We start from the raw sequence: 25,496 nt of genomic DNA, 5'->3' as shown, positions 1-25,496 counted from the left end.
CAAGCACCTTAGCTGCTGTGATATCACTCCTGCCCCAACTGTATATATTCTTATATATTTAATTGCCTTACACATTTATGTATATCAATTTGAATTTACTTAACTCATGATTATATCTAAGGTTGGATTTAAGTAGAGATGTATGATATGGAAGGAATGGGTCTTTTTCGTGGCCGTTGCATTCCTTCCCATTTGCTGGAGTTGTGATACAGCTTGCTGTGTTACTTCAGTGGCTGCTAAGCTTTAGTCAGACATCAGGTGCCATAAGACACCGTCTTACCAGAAAACCATTTTTGCCTAGGACAAGCAAGACACATGAACTAGACTTTTACAAAACTTTACAACTTTTGTTTGATGTAAATTCCTGTTTTTTTTTAATCAGCAAAATGTTTATTGATTTACTGTTTTATTAGAAGACTTCCCAAGAAATGCTCGAGAGTGTGGTAGTCCTTGGCTAACCTGGTCATCACTTCAGAGCAATGACCTGAAAATGTGATGCTGCTTAGAACCCAGGTTGGGGACACCCAGACCATCTCAGTAGTGCCTGGGAGACCATGTGGTGCTGGAAAATGAATTTGGCTTGGGTGCATGCCAGGCATGCGCCCTAACTGCTGTACTATGATTTTCAAATGAGTTAATTTTGATAAAATGAAATGTGTACTTAACAGGTATTATGGTGCCAAGTTTTCTTTCTCTGAGCCCATTTTCTTCTTTTCTAGGAAGCTGTTTGAGGGTACCTGGAAGAGATGCTTCTTCATCTCTCCAGCTTACCAGAAACTCGAATTTGAAGAGAATGAATGGATTTTGCACCAAACCACAGGAAAGTACGAAAGTTCCTCCATCCTGTAAGTTCTCATTTATTTTTCTAGTTGCCCACGAAGCCACTCCCAAAGATCAGGACAGCGTCGAAATCAAAGAAATGAGAACAGGGCTTCCTACTTCCTGACCTGTGTAGCTCAGAGCTCCCAGTCTGACTGTGCACCTGTCAGCTGTGCCCTGAGCACTATTGGGAGCTCCCCACCCCACCCCCAGAACCAAGCTAGAGAGTAGCCCCCAGACATGGCCAGTGTGAGCCAGAAAGAAGTAAAGCATAATCCTGATGAGCTTATGCAGAATACCAAATTCTGTGATGACCCCAAAAAGAGTCACGTAAATTACATGTACATATATACTGATGGAGAGATTTAGGAAAAGCACCAAGATAAAAGCGCAGTAATTACACTTTAACAGGAGAATAGGAGGTGGATTTTTCTGTTTCCTTGGGCAAGGTGGCAGGTGGTTTAGATCCACTTCCTCCTGGCTTGGTACTGGGGGCCAGAGTGCCCCGGATCCCACCTGCTACGCATGTGTTCAGCCCTTGGAGCTGTCTCTCCTGCCCCTCTTTTTTTCTTTATCTTCCTTTCTTTTCTTACAACTATACTTTTCCGAATTGTCTTTAATTATCATCACTTGTATCATTTGTATCACTTGTAGTCCCGTTGATCTTTGATTTGCTCGAGCGGGTGCCAGTAACATTAATTATTATACTTTAAAAAAACAAACAACTAGAGGATTTTATTCAGAAAATTATATGCCAGAAAGCTTGCAAGATAAAACTACAATAGGAATCATAATAATAATAATAATAATAATAATAATAAATTTTAAATAAAAAGCCAAAAATCCCTGCAGCAGTGCTATCTATATTTCTAAACACCTCGTCTTGCCTCTGATTTCTTTTGTTTTGTGTCACATGTGACAGTGCTCAGGGCTATTCCTGGCCCTGTGCAGAAGCAAACCCCGGTGGTGCTCAGGTGATCTTACCTCCTGTACTACCTCTCGAGCACTTACCTTTGATTCTTTTGAGGAGCAGAAGGGCACCTGGGGAGCTGGGGGCCATGCTTAGCCTGGGCTTAACAGTTAAGTGATGAGGCTGGCGATGCAGTGGAGCTGGGGACCAGCAGGGCAAGGGCCAGTGGTGTTTGGGGTCCTTGTGGTTCCAGGGATCTGCCTCTGCCTTGCAGATTCACAGCACTGTCTACCTTTGAGCTCTCTCCCTTTCCTTCTGAGTCTTGGAATATTTCTTGAGTGCTTTTTGCTTTCTGATTAAGTGAAGGAACAGCCTAGGCAAACTCTGGGGGGACAGTGAAAGAGCCGGTCTGTGTGCAGGAGAGAGGAAGGCAGGTCATGGGAATTGGATGGGATTCTTGAGGGATTTCTTTTCCTCTTCCTCTGGTGATTCCCCTTTTCAGGGGAGCCTTCCTCTCAGTCTGGTTTTGCACCATTCTTGTCCCTCTGCCTGCTTCTCCCTTCTCCTTCCTGGGGGCATCCCTTTGTGTGCTTCATTTCTCCCTGGCTCTTCCTTTGTCCTGGCATGTTACTGGATTCAGTTAGACCCGCTGAGTCAAAAATGACCTTCATACTTTTTCTCTTGCTGGTTCTTTGCACAGTCTCTTTATTTTGCTTCACAGTGTGCTTTTGAGGTCCTTTGTGATTCATGCTTGATTCAGAAGTAGGGGGTGTGTGGTGGGGGGCACTCCCTACAATACTTGGCTCAGTGCTGTGAGCCACCGGGGCCATCCCCAGCAGTGCTTGGTGGGGCATGTGCTGCCGGGGGTCCCCGATGTTCTGTCCCCCTGGGCCTCCTTTAATTTTATCATTGTCAAATTCTTTGGCACCCTGAGATGGGGTATTTTTCACCTGTCTTCCCAGTGTTAACAGTTTGGTGCTGTTCGTGTCATCCCCAGTTGTCCTTAGATTATAGTCCCCTGTTTGATTTCTTGCCATGGTATCTCTCCTTTTTCTCGTCAACCTGTTGCAAAGATAAATTTTCTTTTTAGCTTCTTCCTTCCCTCAAACTGTATAATGGTTCCCAAGTCAGGTCTGAATACCTTAGCCTGGCCTTTAAGATCTATAATAATCTGATTTTACTTTCCTTTTACAGTCCTTTTGTTCCTCTACTAAAGTCAAACCAATCTCCTCTCAGTTCTCTTCATCATTTATCCTTACCATCCTATTTTTGTTCATGGTGTGCTTTCAGCTTCTACAGCTCAGTCCTCTACTAGGAAATATGCTTTTATTTCACCTCAGTCTCACAGAATATTGGAATTTCCTTTTAGGAATGAGGCATCTTAAAGAGAGTCCATTCAGCTCTAATTCTAATTAGCTTGAAGTTCTGATTCTCCACTTTCCCTTTCTGGTGTGAAAAAAGCACAACTGACAGCTTTTGATTTCGGAATTTAGGAGTGAGGATGCGAGTGACATATGGTCTCTTGTCCCCTCTCCCCGCAGCCGCACCCAGGCACCGAGTCCCGCTGCACAAGCCCACAGACTGGGAGCGCAAGATCCTCATCTGGTCAGGCCGCTTCAAAAAGGAAGAGGAGATCCCAGAGACGATCTCGTGAGTGCTGAACTTAATGTTGTAGCAGCTTTATTTCTCCCTGAGCTGTTTCAAAGGAAAAGCAGCTCCTCTGACTCTGTTTCCACCACCTTTCCACCACGTCCTCTTCTCTCGCTGTCTCCTCTTTGGCAAACACCAGGAGTGAGAACAGGGCTGGGCCGCTATGTCCCATCCTGGGTGTGTTACCTAGTGCTGTGTGGAGCTGCAGTTTGATTTCCTCCTTCAACTCCAGAAGTATCACCAAATAGTGATGCTAACTGTTCTGACTTTGCTTTAAATCTGCGTAAATCAGCCAGAACTGGTAATAATAAGTGTATCCTTAAAAAAATTTAGCCAACTGCTCGAGCATAGGCATCAGTATCTGAAAGCAGACTGCGCCTGAGTTTGGCACAGTGCATCCTGCCGCCGCCCCCTCTTGGTCCCAGCACCAGCCAGGATCTTAGGACTTTCCCAGCCACTGTGGGGGATGATCGTCCCAGGCATCTCAGCCCCACATGAATATTGTGGGAAGTTCACAGTGGCTGTCCCTGACTTTAGAAGATGTTTTGGGGCCAGAGAGATAGTATAGCGGTCAGGCACTTGTCTTGCATCAGAGCCTGGATTCGATCCCCAGCATCCCATATGGTTTCCCAAGTTCTAGGATCACTTGGATCCTGCCAGGAGTGATCCCTGTGCTCAGAGCCAGGAGAAAGCCCCAAGCACAGTGGGTCTGGCCCCTCCGTAAAACAGCAAGAGAAGAACCTCACTACTTTGGACATCATTGTAAATCACAGTACCTCAACTTAAAGAAAATTATTATTTTTTAAATTTTTTTTAAAAAGATACTTAGTAGCACCCCTAGTGTCCCCACCTCCCAGAGGCCAGCAGTGCTCAGTTGTCACATGTCTTCAGATGATGCCGAATGTCCCCTTGGGACAAAATTTCCCCAGTTGAGAACCCCTGCTTCGGTATAATACTAAGATGAATTGGCTTGTATCTGGGCCAAAGAGAGTGAGAAATGGAAGCTGTCTCTCCCATGGGGCATCCTCCTCAGAGACTGGAACTCAGGACAACGCTCCTGGACATTCCCTTCTAGCAAGAAACTGTCCCTGCAAATCTTCTGGCTTCTGGTTCCCAGTCATGACTGGGAAAGATTTGGGTTCATTCAGGGTTTCTTTTCCCAGGAACTATTTGTTTTTATTCAACAGAGAGAGCCCTTTAGCTTCTCGCCGTCCAAATAACTTATTAGTTTCACTCAGATTGTCCTGCTTCATAGCTCAAGTGACAGTGTACTAGAGAGAAAATAAGAGCATATTGGAAAAATAATGACAGAAAGTTTTTGCTTGTACCCTACTGTTTTCTTTACTATTGCAGCAGAAAACAAGTTGGTAGATGCCTGGGGTCATGATAGATGCCAGGTAGACTTTGCCGTGGGAATTTTTCCTCAAGTCAGCATGGGAGGTGCTTCTAAGAGGCCCTCACCCCACCAAGTCCTGCCTGCAGGGCCATTCTGAGCTTGCCTCTGGGCCCAAGGAGCTGACCAGGCTCTGTTTCATTTGTCCATTCTCATCCCCAGCAGAATGTGGGACAACCTCATGTCCTTATTTCAGTGCATTTTACTTTTTTTCTTTCTTTTAAAACATTTCCTCAAATGTAAAACGCCACGTTTCATGTAAACACCAATTTACCTAAAATATTGTCCATGTGGGTGGTAAGTTTGTGACGGGTGGGATTGCAGATCTCAACTGAGCAAGTTACTGATCTTAGCAGTGGTCCCAGGGCCTGCCCTGCCTGTAGACCCAGCATCAGTACCTGAGGATCTCCGGCCTGACTGCTTCTCCACAGAGTCCTTCTTCTCACATTGCCTTTTTATTGGTTTTGTTTTTGTACCACACCTGGTGATGCTTAGGGGTTACTCCTGGCTCTGCACTCAGGAATTAGTCCTGGCAGTGCTTTAGGGACCATATTGAACATTGAACCCTGATTGGCTGGATGCAAGGCAAAGCACCCTACCTGCTGTATTGTCTCCTCAGACCCTTCTATTGCCTCTTATATGCTTTCAAAGTCCTGTACCTATATATTTTCTCTGTCCCAAACTATGTGCCTCCTTCCAAGCATTTAAAAATATCTTCCCCTGTGCTGGAGTGATAGTTCAGTGGGGAGGATACTTGCTATGGTTCTCTGAGTACCATTGGTGTGACCCTCAGATCCCATCCCACCCTCCACCCCCCTACCGCCTGGCACAAGAGAGAGAGAACAGTAATGATTCAGTCTTAGTTAAGGTATGTGGTTCTGCATTCAGAAGAAAAGTTAGAAGACACTTAGCCAAGTAATACAATCTCCGTTTCATTGTCATTTAGTTTTTGCAAGACATCAGTGAAAATATAAACATCAAGGGAGCATAATTTAAAGGGTCTTTCCACTACTTCAGACGTGCTTGTCTTTTCCTGGCTTAAGGCAAAGAGCATGAGCCAGGTATACAGAAGAGATTGTTAAGCTCTCTCGTAGCTGCTTTCATTTCTGACTTGTTCTTTGTGTTGAAATTGATGGAGCTCATTGTTAGGATGTGGCTCAATTTTTATATCACACAGTATCTTCTCTCGGCAGGAGGAGGTTTGAGCCACAGTGGCAGAACTCAGGGGCTACTCTTGTACTCAGGAGTCATTCCCCAGCAATGCCTGGGGGAGCATGTGGTGCCATGGATCAGTTTGGATTTGGCAGTTTATAAAGCAAGTGCCTTAACCACTATCAGTTCCCATAAAACATATTCACACTTCACACTTATTTCTTGTTTATTTTTAAGTCATACCTGGCTATGCTCAGGGCTTAACTTCTGGTGCTGTGCTCAGGGATCATTCCTAGCAGTGCCTGGGGACCACTTGCAGTGCCAGGAGTCAAACCCAGATCAGTTTTGTGCAGGATGTACACTGTATCTTTGCTGTACTATATCTGCAGCCTATCTTTACACTTTTGTCATCCTTTTTCCTATTTTAAATGTGTGTTACCCTACCATATTTTGTGTATAAACATAGTTGTGCCCCTCCAGGCACCACGTGTTTTTTTGGTTTTTTTTCATAGGCACCACTGCACTTCTGGCTTGTGATACACAGATCAGAAGCTTAAGGAAAAAGTTAACTTTCTCTCATGATCTCATTGTATTATTAGGTTTGAGATGCTTGATGCTGCGAAGAACAGGATGCGAGTGAAGATTAGCTATATAATGATAGCCCTGACAGTGGTAGGATGCATCTTCATGGTTATTGAGGGCAAGAAGGTAAGAGCAAACTTCCTCTCTGTCTCTGTTTTCCAAAAAGCACTTAGAAGAAGTCGCTGTGCACTGTGTTTATTTTATTAGAAAAAGAGGCTGTTTTCTTCATGACAAATGATGAGAAACAAAATAAGGCATAGGTCTTATGGGATATCAAACCTGGAATAGCATGCCGAGGGATGTTATTTGGTGTTGGGAAAAACTAAATTCGCATTATGTAAGATGGAAGGGGGGAGCATTATCAAGATGTCATAAATAACATGAAACAAAAATGGCATGAAGTGTTCTACGATAACCATTTTCATGTCTACTAAGCACTCATACATGTGCTTCGTTAGCTTCACTCTGTCTGGTGATCTTGCATATCACCACCTGTTCTCTACTGGAAACTGCCAAACTGGCAGTATATCTGAGGATCATCCCTCCTAAGAGATACATAGGAATTTTAGACCTGCAATCTCTTGAGCATAAGTTCATTATTAATAACTTAGATCATTATTAACCCTTATCACCAGAATACTCTGTCCCCCTAGAATGTAAACTCTTATTTCATTTGAACCTCAGACAACATTATAAGATACAGAGGATCATGAGGATTTATTTTTAGATGAGGAAAATATAGCTTAGAAACCTTTGTCAGAGTGGAAACTAAAGCTTAGAAATATTACCTAATTTGGGAGTTGACGCAATAGGACAGCTAGCTGTAGGGTGCTTGCCTTGCGGCTAACCTGGGTTTGATCCCCAGCACCACATATGGTCCCTAGAGTACTCTCAGAAATGATCCCTAAATACTGTAGGGTATGGCCCTGCCAAAAAACAGAAGTGTTAATTAATTTTCCCAAAGCCACATAGCTCCTCATCAGTGGCAAAATAAAAATTAAGAGCTAAGTTTGCAAGCTGCCAAACTTATGATTAAGATATTTTCATATGTAGGAACAGTGGTCAAACTTATTTCAATATTTCTTTTTGTTTTTTTGTTTTTTGTTTTTTGGGTCACACCTGGCGATGCACAGGGGTTACTCCTGGCTCTGCACTCAAGAATTACCCCCTGGCAATGCTCAGGGGACCATGTGGGATACTGGGAATGGAACCCGGGTCGGCCGCATGCAAGGCAAACGCCCTACCCGCTGTGCTATTTCTCCAGCCCTATTTCGGGTGTGTGTGTGTGTGTATTTTGCTGGGCCAGGGAGGACGGTAGGTAGTTCCATTTCTCCAGCCCTATTTCGTGTGTGTGTGTGTGTGTGTGTGTGTGTGTGTGTGTGTGTGTGTGTTGGGCCAGGGAGGACGGTAGTTCCTGAATCAGCCTTAGAAATTAAATGTGGTCTCACATGCAAGGAATGTGCTCCACCTCTTCGAGCCATATCCCTGGCCCCCTCATTTTTGTTTTACTTTTTATTTCTTTTTATTTCCTTATCAGTAATAATGAGCCCTACATCTTTTCATTTGCCTATTGGCCATCTGTATAACCTCTGAAGTGGCTATTCAAATCTCCAATTTTTTTTTCCATTGAATCATCATGAGTGTTTTAGTTACAAAGTAGTTCATGATTGGATTTCAATGTTCCAACACTCATCCCTTCACCAGTGCACATTTTCCATTGCTGATGTCCCTAGTTTCTGTCCACCCCCCGCACACACACACCTGTCTCTATGGCAGGCACTTCTCCCCCTCCAACCTCCCCCTCCTCTCTTTTTGACCTGCCCATTTTTAATGTCTTTTGTTGTTGTTATTACTGATGAGTTGTTTGAGTGCTTTTAGAATATATCATGACCTAATTTGTTTTCCCCAGAGGGTCCAGGAAAAAAAGCAAGTGAGCTTCCAGCTTTCTTTAGTCTCTGAGGAAAACTGCCCCTTTGGGCAGACCCATGGCATGTATGGAGTCACCCAACAGCTCTGTTCCTGCCCCTCTTCATTTTCTCTTTTGTCTCATCCTTTGACCTTATGCAGTTTATTTTCAGAGTAAAACATTCAGCTGTGAACAGAACATAAAGATCTCTAGAATTTCATGAAATATGCGTTGTTTTGTTTTGCGGCCACATGTGGATGGGCTCAGAGCTTACTCCCTGCTCAGCACACAGGGATCACTCCAAGCAGTGCTCTGGGAACCATACGAGGTTCCAAAGATTGGATTTAGGTCAGCCACATGTAAGGCAAGCACTTTACCTGCTGTGCTCTCTCTCTGGCCCAGTATGCATTGTTTGTATATACTTGGTTTGCTAGTTGAGTATTTAAATAGCTAAGAATAAATTGCTCCCCTGGCATCTCCTCCCATTCCCTAGAGGCCAGAAAGGAAGAGAAAATAGAGGCATTTTTCTGTTGTTCTTGAAGGAAATATAGGTCTGACACCAAACTGCAAAGCATTAAAGACAGCTGGAGTGTGCAAGCGCAGACTGTTGGGTGTGTATATTGCCTAGTTAATCTGCTGACCTAGGCCAAGGAAACACCATCTTCCCCAAACTTCTAGAATTACCTGTTCAAATTTGTTTCTCATAGGCTGCCAAAAGACATGAGACTTTAACAAGTCTGAACTTAGAAAAGAAAGCTCGTCTGAGAGAGGAAGCAGCTTTGAAGGCCAAAACCGAGTAAGCAGAGGTGTCTATGTCGACTGGATTTTCACAGTTCAGGATAACGTTGCTGCGTCAAGCCTGTATTATAAAGAATGTGGTACGAGATCCATTTTATGGAAATAACGGTTTTCACAGTCTTACACAAATACTCCATTTCTGCTCTATAGGTATAAATAAATGTTCTTTAAAGACGGGCTTGTGTGTATTTTGTGGCTTTGCTTCAAGAACAATGCAATCTCTCAGGTTTTTGGAGAGAATCACTATCACTGTCATTTCATTGCTCATCGATTTGATCGAGCGGGCACCAGTAACTTCTCCATTGTGAGACTTGTTACTGTTTTTGGCATATCGAATACGCCACAGGTAGCTTGCTACGCTCTGCCGTGCGGGCGAGATCCTCTTTGCAGCTTGCCAGGTTCTCCGAAAGGGGCAGAGGAATCAAACCCAGGTCAGCTGCGTGCAAGGCGAACACCCTACCCTCTGGGCTATCAGAATGAAAAAGAGATAGTTCAACTTTAATATTAAAGTGATTTCTTCCCAAAAGCCAAATAGCATTTAGCTTTTTATTTTCCCCTTCTGTGTACTCATTTCTAAGAGAAGGAAAGCCAGCTGATTATACTGCCCGGCTACATCAGTGAAGTCAGTTTCTCAAGGGCCTGGAGCTCTGGGAGTTCTGGAAAGCAGCACCCCACCCCCCTCTCAATCCCCACTTGCCCTCCTGGGCTGCCATTGAAAAAGTTCCTACTGGGTAATGAAAAAGTGGTGGACCCTCTGTTTTTCAGGATATTGAGGTCTCAGCAGTGTGGGCTTGCACAACCATTTCTGTCCCATGTTTTGGAATTTCTGTCCGGTGCTTTTCCTGCTGCCTTTCTACTAAATTTCTCAATTATAAAAATCTTCTTAATGTTGAAAGATGAGTGTTCTCACCTAGTAAGTATTGTGTTTACACTTTAGGATGCCAAATTGACTCATATTTAGTCCGGCTGTTCGTTTTTATTTTAAATTTCATTTAAACATCTTAATTTTTGTTGTAAATGTTTATTTACTCTCACATTGTTTAGTAGTGAATGAACAAATCCTCTTAGGAATCCCAACCTACTAGTTCTCAAAGGATTGTAGCATTAAAAAGTGACATATATAGCTGTTTGGGAATATGATTTAGTAAGATGGCAAAATATAATGCATCTTTCCACCTTAGCCTTTACTAGCTTATCTGTATATTTCAGTTTTTAGTAGTTTGGTCTTCACTTCTTTTGATATATCAGATTATTATATCACTTTCAAATTTATCAGCAAAAGAATTTTTTTAATGTTTCATTGTCATATTTTGGAACACTTACTTAACTCTACCACTGTTTTTAATAATGAGTAAACTTTTGTGTACTTCTTTTAAAGATCAGCAATATTTCTTCCTAGAAAAATCACATTTTCAGCTACTGAAGAAACATTTAAGTTTTGTATTTTGGAGATTACAATAAAAATGTTTTATTAAACCAAAGCTAACAAAAGTTACCATGTACCAAGAATCTATGTTTATTTTGTGCCATCCTATTTAGTAACATAACTACTTTTTTAACGGGGGTATATACATTTGTTTACATTTGTTAGAATTACACTTACTCTTATCTGATCACATTTTTCAGTATTCTTACATTCCAACTTCTCAGCCATAGTACACCAGAAATAACTCTAATATGTTCCTTAGAACTTGTCAAGCAAATAAAAAATTTAATTAGCACTGTCATAAGGTACAACAGTAAAAAAAGGAAGCAAGAAATTTTGCTTTTGCTTTCAGCTAAGGCAGACTATTGTACCTTTGGGACTTAATTTCTAGATTTTCTTCCATGTGTATGATGTCTCATAGGTAAAAGTGGGAAAAAACTTGTTTCCACTTTGTAATCTCAGTTTAAATAATGTTAATGTGTGAGACTGTGGTCCAATACTTTTGGGAAATTGGTTACCAAAGCTTACTGAAAGTAGGTAAGGTATGAAGTGGCAATGTTATCATTCATTGTCATTCAACAAACATTGAGTTCTTTCTATAGACAAAAATCAAGAATACAAAGACGGATACAACATATTTTTCCACAAAATTTATAATTTAATTTTAAAAAATGACCATAAAATTATTACAAACTAGTAAAGAATATACTTTGAAGTCCTAATTGACACTCTAGAAAGAAGAAAACTACTTCAGGAGAGACTGAGGAAATAACTCAAAGAGTGGAGTATATACTTTGCACGTTGGAGGCCCATCTTCAGCCTTGGGTATTGCATGGGCTCTGAGCCCATGCAACAAACCTTAATCCAACTCTTGCCATGTCAGGTGGGCACACATGGCCTGACACAATGTAGTTTCTTTTTGTAGTTCCCTCATGGTGATTTCTGAGCTGTGTCTGAGGCCTGGGTCAATTAGTCAAACAGACACATAAGACAGCAGCCTCACCATTTAGACATTAAATTTACCTGAAAATAACGAGATCCCAGCCTTAAAAGAAACTGAAAGATCATTCAGTAAATGTGCCACTTATAATGCTTTGGTTTTGGTTTAAAATTTAGATGCTTATTCTGAATGAATCTTAAGTGACTTGTTATTCCCCATTTATAATTGATTTTATGAACAATTTCATGTTCCAGATGTAAGCTATCACCTGGCATCCAACTCTCCCACAACCCCAGGCATCTGCTCTTACTCATCTGATTGCTCAAACCAAAAAACAACAAACACCTTAAACCTTAGAGGTGTTCCAGACTTCATCACTATCCTCATTCTCATTGTCTTGGAGACCTTAAAAAATATTTCCCTAATAAGTCAATCCTCCAGCAGTCATTAGAAGAACAGAATGGGAATCTGTTCAGGGAAAGACATGAGATCAAACAGACCTCAAGATTAAGGGGCTGGAGCCTTAATACAGTGGGCAGAACCTGGGTTTGATCCCAAGCACCATATACAGCCCCCAGAAACAACCAAAAGTGATTCCTGAGCCCAGAACCAGAAGTAAGCCCTAAGCACTGCCTTGTGGCCTTAAATCCTCCTGTGCCCCCCCTCCCAACACACACACACACACACATCTCCCCACTACTTCCCAAGAAAAGATAAGTCAGAAAGCTTTTGGGGTGGGAGAAAAGAATAGTGGTAAGGCCCTTGCCTTGCACGTTGCAGACCTGCAAGATCCCTGGCACCCTCTGGTCCACTGAGCACTACTGGGTATAGCTCAAACACAAGAACAGAGTTAAGGTTGAAACCCTAGACTTGCTTTTCCAACTGACAAGTCTTAAATATAGGTTATATATCTTAAAATTTTATAATCCAAGGAAGTTACAAAATTTAAAAAAGTTCCCAAATTACATGAAACCATCATTTGAAATACTTCATTCCTTTTGGTGCCAACCTGGCTCTTTACCACTTGATTTTGGAATAAGAGTTTAATAGCTACTCATCCAGAGTTTAACAGTTTTGTCACTTTCTAATGCTGCTGATGCAATGATATTTTCTGTGGGATGACAAGCTACCGAGATTACAACATCTGTATGACCTTGCAATTTCTGTACAATCTCTTTAGTCTGAAGGTTCCAAATGTAAACCAGATTATCTTCTGAGCCAGACACAATCCACTTTCCACCGGTAACTGAAAAACTGGCAAATATGCAGTATTTCTCATTCTTATGACCGCTGTATGTCTTCAGGCATCTGCCTCTGCTATAATCCCATAGTTTAAGATTATTATCCAGAGTAGCAATGAGGATATATTTACCATTTGGAGAAAATTTTACAAAGGAGATAGGAGGGTTATCATCATCAGCAAGTGTTTTCAAACACTGACCTGATGCAGCATCCCAGATTCTACAGACACCATCATAACTTCCTGACACTATCAGGGACCCACTACAATTAAAATGAACAGCCGAAACTGGGTCAGAATGAACAGACAACGTCTTGAGGCACTTCCCTGTTTTCACCTCCCATATTTTCACACTCTCATCAAAAGATCCTGAAATGATGAGGTTGGACGGTGGATTGAAGTTACAACAAAAAACATAATTACGGTGCCCCTTCAGTGTTTTCAAACACTTTCCAGATTTCACGTCCCAGATCTTTAGAGTGGTATCATCGGAGGCAGAAACAAGCCGACTAGAATCCGACGACCAGGCAACATCTGATATTTCCAGGTGGTGGCCGTAAAGTGTTTTCTCGTGTTTTCCATCATAGGCTCCCCAAATGATAATTAGTTTATCTGCAGAAGAACTTGCCAGCCATTCCCCGTTAGGGCTAAACTTCACCGAGGAGACGGCTTTCGTGTGTCCCGCGAGAGTAAGTCTGAGCGCGTAGTTGGGCGTCCCGGCCGCTGGCTGGCCCCGGCTGGCCGAGGCGCGGGGAGGGGGCGCTGCCCGGGCGTCCCCCGGCTCCTCCATCGCCCTGGCGCTCCGCTCGGTCAGGCGGCGTCGGCGCCTGGGCAGTCTCCAGCAGAACCAAGACAAAAACAGCCGCCTCCAACGTAAGCTGGCTGCCACAGCTTTTAATTTCCGCACGGTCCTTGGCAATACACACTGACTCGGAGCACGGCTCCACCACGCCAATGTTTCCTTTCCCTCCTTGTGACACAAGCACGAGAACGACTTCTTAAAAGGTCTTAGAGCGTTATCAGCAAGATTTTCAAAACATGCTAAAAATATATATCTACCATACTATTAAATATTTTTAATGGTTATTTTACGAAAGTTCAAAGCTTCCCCCAAACAGAGTGGGGCGGCTCTCCAGAGACTTGTTTTTCGCCGTCCCTTCCCGCCAACTCCGAGTGCCGAGAGCACTGGACCGCCCTAGCGAGAGTTCCCACACCCGAACACAGCGGCACGGACGCGCTGAGCGGATCCCGGGCGCGAAGTAACAGTCGCGCAGGCGCAGCCCGAGCCCGGCCGCCCCTCCGACGGACTCACTCGGCGCCAGTCCCGAACCCCACCGGGGAAACGGCACGTGTCAGAGCGAAACGCGTAACTTCCGGGCCGGACTGACCAATGGGAGAAGTTCGCCTGCGCTTGCGCGATCCACGGTCCGGGAACTTCCGGGTCTCTTGGCGCCTGCCTGGCGTAGGGATCACTGAAGAGGACGTCTCCGCCCTGGAGCGCCGAGACTGCGCCAGAACAGTGCCCGGTAGATACTTCCCGCTGGAAAGCACCGAGTTTCCCGACGTTTTGCCGCGGGGTTAAGCCTAAATTGCCATGGTAAACCGCCCGTTGGCATGAAGGGTTTAAAAAAGAAATATAATATATGTATATCTTCAGACCGGAGTTCTATCAGAAGTGAAGTATCTCTTGACATTTTCTGATATATTGCCTTAAGGATTCACTGAAAGACTTTAGAAAGCACGATTAGATCCCATAAAGATATAGATAGTAAAATCCTCACTGGTTTCATGCTAACTGGAATTAAGGAATTGCACAAATGCTTTAGTTTTAACCTAAATTAATAGTATACTATTAATAGTATACTTATAAGCACGAGGAAGAGCTGAAACAAAAAAAGTTTGGGAACATCCAGTTTATATATCTTATGAAAAGGTTGGACCATGCTGGACCTCTTAACATTGTATATATTTTGGAGGTAGTGCTCAGAAGTGGCCCGTGGCGGTGTTCGGGGGCATGCGGGTGCCGGGAATCAATCCCCGCGTAAGGCAAGCGCCCAAACCATCTTCTCTGGTCCCTCTAGCTTAAAACTCAGTTATGATTAAACGCTGCCTCCTCTCTCTCCTTTCCCTCTGAATGCCAGGATTAGATTTCTTTTATAATTTATTTTTAATTAGTGAATCACCGTGGGGGTAGGGTACAGTTACAAATTTATACATTTTTGTGCTCATGTTTCTCTCATACAGTTTGAGAACCCATCCTTTCACCAGTGCCCATTCTCCACAAACAAACCCAGCATCCCTCCCACCCTCCCCAATCCCATCTCCCCCCACCCCACCCTGCCACTGTGGCAGGGTATTCCCTTTTGTTCTATTTAGGTGTTGTGGTTTGCAATAAAGGTGTTGAGTGGCCATTGTGTTCAGTCTCTAGTCTACATTCTGCACGCATCACCCTTCCCCCCCGCATAGCCTCTGACCACATTTTAGTTGGTGTTCCCTTCTCTATCTGAGCTGCCCTCTCTCCCCCCAGACTGTGAGGCCAGCCTCCAAGCCATGGAGTCAACCTCCTGGTACCTATTTCCACTATTCTTGGGTGTCAGTCTCCTACTCTGCCCAGGATTTTTTACTGTGAGGCTTTAGAATCCTCTAAATTTTGCACCAGTTGTTTTTTTAAAAATTTAACTCAAAGAGCACAATATGAGCAATATGTGCTTTCAAAGTATTTAAAACTATTTTGGGGGATGGGGTTGGGGTGGAAGGGGCCACACCCAGCTGCACTCAAGGATCATGCCCCATGTATGCTTAGGGGACAATATGCAGTGCCAGAGGTTGAACCCAGGTTAGCCACATCAAGGCAAGAGCCTGTAAGCCTGTATTTTCCCAGCAGTTTATGTACTAGGCAAGAAAGAAGTTAACAATGAAGGTTCAAATGGGGCGTACTGCTAGAGTATACTTTACTCATGAGAAATACAAGTCTGGAGAGTAGGGTACACAACGTACCAATAGGAATTTCTAAAATTTTTCACTATCACTATATCCCAGGATTCAACTGAAATTTCCACTATTAAAGCCCACTTCTAATTTTTAAAAACATAACGGAATTCATATAAAGTATGAATAAGTTAAATACTTATTCATTAGTCATATGTACTACTAGTAATCTAGTCTTAAAGTTTTAAGACTAATTTTAGGGTTTACCGTCTTGGAAGACCTTCAGTGATTGTAGTGTGTAGGAGCCGGGAATACTAATGCAGAATTGATAGTAGCAGAAACCGTAAAGATTTGCACTTGGGTTTCTCAAGAAAACTAAGGTGATTTTTCCCCCTCTTAACCTATGTAATCCTTAATCTTCACCACATAGATGATTTCATTTCCCTCCTTGTAGAAACTGTTTCCCTTAAACATCCTATTGTTTCAGAATTGAAAATATCTTGTTTGCTACTCCTCATGCCTCGTAGTAAGGTTTATAAATATTCAAAACAGAAATACAATTGCTGTTTTTTAAAAACTAAAAATAACTTGAGAGGCCATGGAAATTACTCAGTAGGCTAGAGCATTATTTGCATGAATCCTGCTGGGTGTGGCCCAAAGGTCAGAAAATTTGGGGGCATATCAAATCTGACACTGACTTGGAAGTTACTCCTGCAATGTTTTTGGAATGTTTTTGATTTCCTAACAATGAACAAAATCAGTCAACAAAAACAATAGAACTAAGTTCACAGAGTTAAGATCACCAGTGTCTATGAAAATTTAGTTAGGCTGTAAATGGGATTGATGTATAACTAAACATTTGAACCTGTGTTTCCAAAAGTGGATGATACTTATCTCCCCTTGATCTCACCTTTTGGGAGTGCTGAACTATCCAATCCGGACAGATGCCTCAAGAACAATTGGGAGGCACTTTCTCTGCTTTTAAGAAAACATACATTTGGGGGAGGGGGGTAATTTTGGTTTTAAAAAGACTGGGAATAAAAGACATTTTTATGTCTGGGAACCTCTGACATAAAGATGCTTTTTAATTCATAGGTACTAATTTTAAAAAAGGCTATCGCTAGCAAAACAAGCGCAGTCTCTTGGTTTACCCAGGACTTTTCATGTAACTGCAACTTAATCTGGAAAAATTCTATTCTCAGACTGTGGTGTAAACCTCAGTCTTCCCAGATGGATCTCAAACTCAACGCTGTTCTCTCTCCAAAGGTCTTCTGACTTCCTATTTCTCCCTTGCCTGTCACCAAATAATGTTGGGCTCAAGCTGTTGAGAGTTATTCAGATGATTGTTGTTTATGTGTTTAAGACAGTCATCTGTATTGTGGTAACCTACTGAACTCAATTGGATTCCTGAGGTTAAGTGTGTTAGATAAAGTTAAAGAGTAGTATTTTATTTTCTTTTTGGCAATGACAAAGGTCACAGAAATGACATTCTTATAGAAAAATCAATTTTTCAACAAAATCAAACTGGGGAAACAATCTAGTTTTTTCGTTCTTGTAAACGAAAAATTTTGTATTCTAAATTAGTGGTCTTCAAATGCCAGTTGACAGGTGTAGAAAGGTTTAAAACCACTCGTCTACCAGGCTGGTTATTACAGCCAGTCATAACCATGCATAAGACCAGACATAAGACAGGTGCCAGTCTGCAGGTATAAAAAGGTTGAAGAACACTGACACTGCTATATGACCAGTCTGTAGAAACCAAGCCTATGTTTTACTTTTAAGTTTTGGCTTTCAGAAAAAGATGACCTGATTAGGAAGCAGGAGAGATAGTACAGTGGGTAAGGCGCTTGCCTGGCATGCAGCCAACACAAATTCAATCCCCAACATCCCATATGGTCCCAAGTCCTCCAGGAGTGATTCCTGAGTACAAAGTCAAGAGTAACCACTGAGTGTGGCAACAAAACAAAAGATACCTGATCAGTGGAACTTCAAGAAAGGTTAAAAAAAAAAAAAGAAAAAATATTCCACCTGCCCATTTCTACTATGTCAGACTGGATACTGAAGCATCATACAGCCAAGAGTTTGTAAACATGAAAATTTTCTAATAGAGTGCGGAAACTACCAAAGATTGATAAGCTATTTTAAGCATATATAAACACAAGTCAACTATATATTACTTATATAGTTGAACTACAAAGTAAACTCAACAATTTAAAAACCTTTTCTATGACAGTGTTTTGCTTTTGTAAATTCACATAAAATTACATCTCCTGAAAGGTGATGGGATACATGCTGTTTTTTTTCTTTTTGGGTCACACCCAAATCTGGCTTTGCACTCATGAATTATTCTTGATGGTACTTGGGGGATAATATGGGAAGCCAGGGATCGAACCTGGATCAGCTGCATGCAAGACAAACACCCGATCCGCTGTACTACTGCTCCAGCCCCGATTGGGAGTTGTTGAACTGGTTTCAGAATAGCAGCATAAAGGAATTCCTTTGGATTTTCTTTTGTAACCACATACCCTTTACTAATTAACATTGATGCATTTTTCTTTAGTCATTTAATATTTATTGAAAGGCAGTCACCCATGGCCTGACAGAGCACATTCAGGTACAAAAAACCATTAATCATTCCAAATCAAAGTGTCAGAACACTTTGAAAAAGGACACCAGAGTGGTCAAAATGAGGTAAACAGAACATAACATTAAGGATCTTTTTAACTTTAGACACTCCTTGGGAAGATACTTCTTTAGGAAGTAAGTTGTATTAAACTGACATCTGTAATACCATTTTCTAAGGTGTAGTATTCTTCACTCCAAGGCTTTTCCTTCTCTCTTTATATGTATATTTATATGTATATATACATATATATATATTTTGAGTTTAAACATTTCTGAGTTTAGTCCAGTGTTTCTCAACCTTTTGACCATGGTCCTTTTCTCATCTTATTTTTTTTCCTGTGGCCTCCCTGTACTACCAGTTAGCCCCCTACTTAGGATTCATGGCCCACACATTTAACAAGATTTTCTTTCACCTGCAGCCTCCTTGGAATACAGGGAGCCATCAGGGGCCTTATGGCCACCAGTGGAGAAATACTGGTTTAGCCTTTACTAAACTGAAAATCATTCACATTTAAAAAACTTGTTTTGTCATGCCATAGAGAATTTAAGCAAAGAGCAAGGAAATACTGTTTGGTCTAAAAGGTTCTACACACCAGAATATGTAACTTAAAAGCAGTTCACATCTCATTTTCTAAAAGTACTGATCATGAGGAAGACTGAACAATGTCAACAAAGAGCTGGTGTGGCTGTGAATGGTGCAAGTTTAGTTTTGGGAGTTCTTGGTACAGATACCCTCCTCTGCTGCTTTCTTCAAGAAACAAAACCATGATGGGCAAATAAGATCTAAACATCATGACCCTAGTGGCAAACTCCTTTGGGTTTTTTACTTTATCATATGTACCACAATGACAATTATCCAATTCAAAGAGCAGTTGGAGGATTTGGTGAGAAAAAATGAAAGCCCTTAGCCAGGAATCTGGCATAACAGAGACACAGACAATTAGAAGTCAGAGAGACAATACAGTAGTCTTCTTGCATGTGGCCAATCCTGATTCAATCCCTAGCACTACATATAGTTCCCCCGCAAATTGCTCCTACAAGAGTAAAGGCTATTAATTTCTGCTTGATCTATATAAAATGGGCTGTGAATTAATTTACACCCAATTCTTTTAGTTTTGGGGCACAATATCCAGGTGGTGCTCAATCACTCCTGGCAGTGCTCTGGGGTCTGTATGGAGTGCCAGCATTCAAAATGGGGTTGGTTCTGTGCAAGCCGAGTACCTATCTCTTGTTCTCTTTGAACACTCAACTCTTACACCAATCTTCTAAATGCATTTAGTATCTGGTAACTATTTGGTATTTTAAATTTAGCTAATAGTTAACCCAATTATGTTCCTGCTACCTGTTATTACTGATACTCATGATAATTAGAGCAGACATACTAGTGTCACACCTGGCCTTGTGGTACCTTTTTTAAAAATGACAGAAATATGTAGCCCTACTGTGTCCTAACTTGGCAGTCAATCCACTCACCACAGAGGAGGAATAGTTGCTCATTTCAGATGGAAAAAGATTTGGATCTAAGTTTCCATTTAAGGGTATAACCTATCTGCAAATAAATTTTGGAATGTAGGAGGTAGTGTACATATATATAATGTATATATAACACGTATATATACATATATATATGAAAAGCAACCATATCCTTTCCTAAAAGTGGACCCTTAAGATACAATTTCAATACACACACACACACACAAACACACACACACGCACACTCCCAATATAGCCCCAAACCCTGAAACAGCTACAACAAATAACTTACCTATCAATATAAATATCCAAACTAATCTGCACAGAGGAAGAAAATTCTTCTATTCAAGAAAAACTCATAATATGAACCCCAATTGGGGGATTAAATAACTGAAATACTTAGCAGTAGAGAACTAATGTAAAGTTGCCTTACAGGTGGTCATGTAAAAAGTTTGGTTTTTAAAATAGACTACATACTTTTTCTTAGGCAAAATCAGCAACAATCTCAAACAATTCAGATTTATTACAGGATAATTGTCAATATTTGTATCTGTGACAATAACAATGAAAACCACCCAAAAGTCAATCAGCTTATCTGGCATATGGAAGAAATAATCCTAGAGCAATAATTCTTAACAACAGTACAGTTGACAAACTTAAAGTTTAAAAGGGTCCTAATTACTTTGTGGCAGGAACATTAAGTGTTCCAGAAAGAACCCTGTCTCCTAATTCTCACTTTTCTTCCTATCATTTTTATCTTTCCTGGTTTTTCTTCTTCAAATAACCATATCTACCTGCTGGTATTTAATAGAGAAGGTGCCTTTACATTGCAAATGCTCTGAATATATACTTTTCCCCATTAAAGTTCTCACTACAAAGAATATACTTTTAAAGTTTAGAGGAGGGGGAGAAGGAAAATCAAGTACCTCTTCTCCCATCAGTATATGAAAGTGCAGAACGTTGTCTTGTACTGAGCATCTCAGTGATACTCAATTTTATGTAAATTAAGTCTGCCAGGGAACTAAAAATAGGACTTACACTTACCTTCTAAAAATATCACTTTTATTACCAAAAAGCCTACTTTAGCAGTTCCAACATTTATGCTAGGACTTCTAGTCAATTCCAATTTTAACATTAAAAAAACACTTATTACAATAAAAATTTAGTTCAGCTCTCATGGCTCAGAAGTTTCTAGGACAGAGTCAAGATAAATTCCTCTGTTTTAAACACAAAGTAGACCACATCAGTTCAAAGGACTTTGTTTTAATCACTTTCTTGATACACCTACAATCACTAGCAAAAATTCCCAATGTACACTATTCCTAACTTGGGGAAACAATTTTGTGTGCTTCTTTCCATTCAAATTGGTTTATCAAAATAAAATGAAAAAAATTTAATTATCCAATAGAAGGTACATAATTTAAACAGCCCATAGAAATGACATGGATTACCAGTAATTTACAATTGAAAAAAAAAAAAAAAACTAGCTGCCTCCCCAACCCCCCAAAAAAGGTTAAACCAAAATTTTTTACTATGAATCAGTGCTTCTAATTACCCTTCTGGAAGAAGTTACTTTAATGTGATGTAAAGGCAACATTGAAAGTTTTTGTTTAAATTAACCACCTAATTTTTCCCTATAATTACAAAGAATCAGTCTTTTACAGGTCAAGTGCAGTAAACTAAAATGTTCTTTCAGCACAAAGCAGCACTAGAAAAAGTAACAGTTATAGATAGGAGTTGACTAGTTTTGTAGTGGCTGCTCCATCAATAAAGACATCAGACGGTATCCATCCAGAGCACAGACACAACTACAGACTAGATGCGAAGAATGCTTCACACTTGGCTGATAAATGTCCTTTGTCTTTGTATCTTTCCTACTTTGAAGTGGATTTCTAAAAGTTTACATCAGGTCACATAAGTTGGCTGCTTAAGTAACAACATGATGAGGTATGAAAGCTCTGAGTATCCCTAACGTTCAGCAGGATTTACCAGAGATGTATAATAGCTTGACAGGGGGAACTTCCAAATAGTTACACTTTGGGGTTATAATGAATTCTGGAAGATGACAAGATTAAAGAAGCTTAAAAGGGTATTCTCTGAAACAGAGATGAGCAACTTTTTCCTTCAGAATTCATTTTAAACAGCATATCAACAAAAAATCTTCTCTGATATGAGTGTTCCAACATTGAGTCAAGATGGCCAACTAGCACCAAGAAGTCGTATTGAACTCAGTTGCAGTTCTCTTGGCAATTAAGCTTATTTTTTCATTCCAGTCCAAGCACAAATGTAGATCACAGAAGACAGTACTGGAAGCGCCATTTGCAGTATAGATTGCAGTCATTATATGAGCTAGAAGGTAGAAACTTTATTTGGGTGGGGAAGGGAACCTGACTGGGCAGGACTAGCAGGAAATGAAATGAATAGGTAATAACGAGGTTCTAAGACAAAAAAGATCTATTGCCCTTATCTGAATTAAGTGGGCCATATTGAGTAGGTTATGATAAAGATGCTACATTAAAGGGGTTATATATGCAGCATAAATCAAGAATCAAGCTGCACCTGGCTAAGAAATAGTTCCCAAAGTAACCTTTAAAATTATGTGTTATCTGCCAGTCCCAGAGGATTGAAAGCACCTAAGGTGAACTTCAATTTAATGAGGACCTTGATCAGGACCACAAAGCCTGAAACATTTAGTGCAGAAACACAGCCTCTAGTCACTATTTGAGTTTAGAAAATTGGAGGTTGTTTTTTCTTCCTGATTTGGTTGTATGTTTTTGTTTTTCAATTACAGGGTATGGTTTCAATTACTAAGGATTCTAATCTTCAAACCAGTGTTAGAATTGAACCACTTCCAAATCCTAAGACACATAAGATCAAAGAGAAGCAAAAGAGCCATACAAATTAATATGCGCTCCTTACTTTTCTGCTCTAAGGGAATCATCACAACAGAATCACATTTAAGAGTCAAAGTGTTAATTCTTCAGCATTCCTGACAACTAGAAAGCACATTCACTGAAGGCTGAAGGTGAGGGAGTGGATGGTTTAATTTTAATATCTGTGAAGAATTGCGCCAATAGAAAGAGACCATCCAGTCTCAGTAAGGATTAATGCAAATCTGGCTAGAAAAAGCCACCAGGTAATCCAAGGTTCACTGTGGAAGAACTCCTGAAAAGTACTCTGAAGTATACACAACACATCTAAACATCTCTCTTGTTGCAAGTAGTTGTGTGAAATTCAAGATAAAGGTTAGGTCTCATCCTAAATGTCAGTATTTTTTCCCCACATTAAAGGGAATAAGGAGTCCTCTTTCTTCCCCAACAAAAAAATGGGAGCCACATTAATATGTGTATATTCCCAGGACTTATGTAAGTGCGAATCTCCAAAGCCTAGGGATTTTCCATAAGAGAGTGGGCCGATCTGGTTACCCTATTTATTAGATGGGTATTCCATCACAGAGAGCCAGAAGGTTTTCCAGATGTGTTTAAGAGCAGGTGCGCAAGGCAAGCAAATGAGCGCAAACAGTATTATGGAACACATTTGAGAAGTTAGCTCCATGAGAACTGTGGACTCCACAAGAGGACTTGACTGGGTAGCCTGGTTTGACACAGGAACATGAAAGCAAGACAGTGCTTCAAAGCTGGAACCCTTCCATAGGAGCCTCACACTGCTGGAAGATGTACTGCTGCTGGCTCAGGTCAACCTGGGGTGTGATGCTGCTGTCCTCGTCCTCGGTCCCAAAGTAATGCTCAATAAGATCAAAGGCCTTCTGGTAGATCTCCTGGTTTTCATGACTCTGAAGGAACTCAATTTTATCCAAACCTAAGATGAAAAAAAAGGAAAATCTATTGTGTATCTCTTTGAAACTGCAATGAAAACTATTTTTCCATTGTGTCTTTTTCCAGTTGAATTTTATATTCAACTTATCTCCTTCATTATGTATTTAGTAGCAACATTGAAATTAGTACTAAGAATATATTACATGTTCGTTATACTACAGTGACATTCTAAACACACACGCAAGCAATTCCCAGTCCACAGAAGGGGCATACTCTGTAAGTAGCCACATCAGTGCCTTGTGTCAGTACAACTATTCCTACTATGACCTAATTAATTTTTGGCTCTACTTCTATCTACCTGAGCTGCAGTATCATTTCGACGACTTATTTTTTTGGGGGGGGTGTCACACCTGGCAATGCAGGGGTTACTCCTGGCTCTGCACTCAGGAATTACCCCTGGCGGTGGTCAGGGGACCGTAGGGAATGCTGGAAATCGAACCTGGGTCGGCTGGGTAAGGCAAACGCCCTACCCGCTGTGCTATTGCTTTAGCCCCATGCAATATCATTTCAACAAACTGGCTACCCTTAATCCAGCCAGAATCAATTTCTATTGCATAAAACTAGGATTATGGCAAAACAATTAGAAAGCAAATTCTCTTTATTAACTTCAAGCTCATTTAAGTAAGGTTTTTGTTCTTTAAAATCTTAAAGCCCGTAAGTAATCCAACTGCTGTAGTCAACAATCATGAATGTTAATATTTCTCAAAGGAAAAATACTGGTATATATGTCCTCACTGAAATGTATGTTTAAAAGGTCAGCATTGGGCTGGAGACTGCTCTGGACCCCAGACCGGGCCAACAACACTGGGGGTCCAGACGGAGAAGGTACAGTTGGCACGCCTTCTCCTGATGGAGCCACGGCGACACTGAGCAGCTACTAACACGGCTCCAGTGTGCGAGAATGGGACACCTCCAAACCGCGCAACCGCGTGTGCTCAGGAATGGCTCTGCCACCCCTGGGCATCCATTATCCCAGAGGCACAGAAACCAATCTCAGAACGCAGTGGCTGCTGGCAACTATAATCCTTTTGGTACCGGCAGCTCCTTGCAGAATGTCTCCAGACTGAGAACTAAGCCACGGACCCATGCCTGCCCTGGAGGGGAAAGGTTTTTCTCTCTCATCTTTTTCTTGCTGGGGGGGAAGGGTGTGGCGACCACCATATTATGAGGACTACTAATGAGAGATACAAGCTCGCAATGATCCAATTTCTGGAAGAAATTTCCCTGGACTTAGTTGCTAAAATACAGAAATCCAAAAACGCGTGGCCGCAATTGCGGCCTCATATCTTTCCACAGCAGGTCTGTCTCTAGTGGGGAACTCCTAATAATAACAGTGAGTTTTTTGTTGAAATATTGAATGTAACCAAAGTAAAGAGAAAGTAAAGTGAAATTTATCAGTTACACAGGTGGGTGGGAGGAGTGGTGGAAGGTATACTGGGGTTTTTTTGGTGGTGGAATATGTGTTTCAGCATTGTATAATTGAGACTTAAGCCTGAAAGCATTGTAATTTTCCACATGGTGATTCAATAATAAAAATAAATAAATAAATAAAAGGTCAGTATTTATCCCTGGAAAGCTAAGTCAATGAGCATTCTTTTAAAAATGTCCTTAACAGTCAAAATTTGAAAGTGCATTTATAATCTTTAAAAAATTTTTTTTTTGTTTTGTTTTTGGATCACACCCAGTAGTACTCAGGACCAATCTTGGCTCTGCACTCAGGGATCACTCCTGACTGTGCTTTGGGAACTATTTGGGGTACCTGGATTGGACCCAGGTCTGCTGCATGCAAGGCCAGCATCTTCCCTGCTGTACTCTCTC

At 41.3% G+C, this 25,496-nt stretch overlaps 3 protein-coding genes across 3 annotated transcripts in view; 1 reads left to right on the top strand and 2 right to left on the bottom strand.

Annotated features, from left to right (window-relative positions):
* FAM162A (family with sequence similarity 162 member A) overlaps nt 1–9,388 on the top strand; it is a 30,982-nt gene extending 21,594 nt beyond the window's left edge. The window contains exons 2-5 of the mRNA XM_055127187.1: nt 720–845; nt 3,271–3,379; nt 6,524–6,632; nt 9,120–9,388. Of these exons, the coding sequence (XP_054983162.1) occupies nt 720–845; nt 3,271–3,379; nt 6,524–6,632; nt 9,120–9,212 (437 nt within the window). The 3' untranslated portion in view covers nt 9,213–9,388. The remainder of the gene's footprint in view (nt 1–719; nt 846–3,270; nt 3,380–6,523; nt 6,633–9,119) is intronic.
* Nucleotides 9,389–9,526: 138 nt separating this feature from the next.
* Nucleotides 9,527–15,084, bottom strand: WDR5B (WD repeat domain 5B). Its single transcript, XM_055127186.1, has one exon. The coding sequence runs from the start codon at nt 13,604–13,606 to the stop codon at nt 12,620–12,622; it is 987 nt and encodes a 328-aa protein (XP_054983161.1). The 5' UTR covers nt 13,607–15,084; the 3' UTR covers nt 9,527–12,619.
* Nucleotides 15,085–20,347: 5,263 nt separating this feature from the next.
* The window catches only part of KPNA1 (karyopherin subunit alpha 1), an 81,417-nt gene continuing 76,268 nt past the window's right edge, over nt 20,348–25,496 (bottom strand). The window contains exon 14 of the mRNA XM_055125469.1: nt 20,348–23,661. Coding sequence (XP_054981444.1) covers nt 23,474–23,661 — 188 coding nt within the window. The 3' untranslated portion in view covers nt 20,348–23,473. The remainder of the gene's footprint in view (nt 23,662–25,496) is intronic.

The sequence above is a fragment of the Sorex araneus genome, chromosome 2, assembly GCF_027595985.1.
Source record: "Sorex araneus isolate mSorAra2 chromosome 2, mSorAra2.pri, whole genome shotgun sequence".
Classification (NCBI taxonomy): domain Eukaryota; kingdom Metazoa; phylum Chordata; class Mammalia; order Eulipotyphla; family Soricidae; genus Sorex; species Sorex araneus.
This window is presented reverse-complemented; position numbering and strand designations above follow the sequence as displayed.

Coding starts and splice junctions, on each gene's coding strand:
- WDR5B (XM_055127186.1), bottom strand. CDS start 13,606: ATGGAGGAGCCGGGGGACGCCCGGGCAGCGCCCCCTCCCCGCGCCTCG.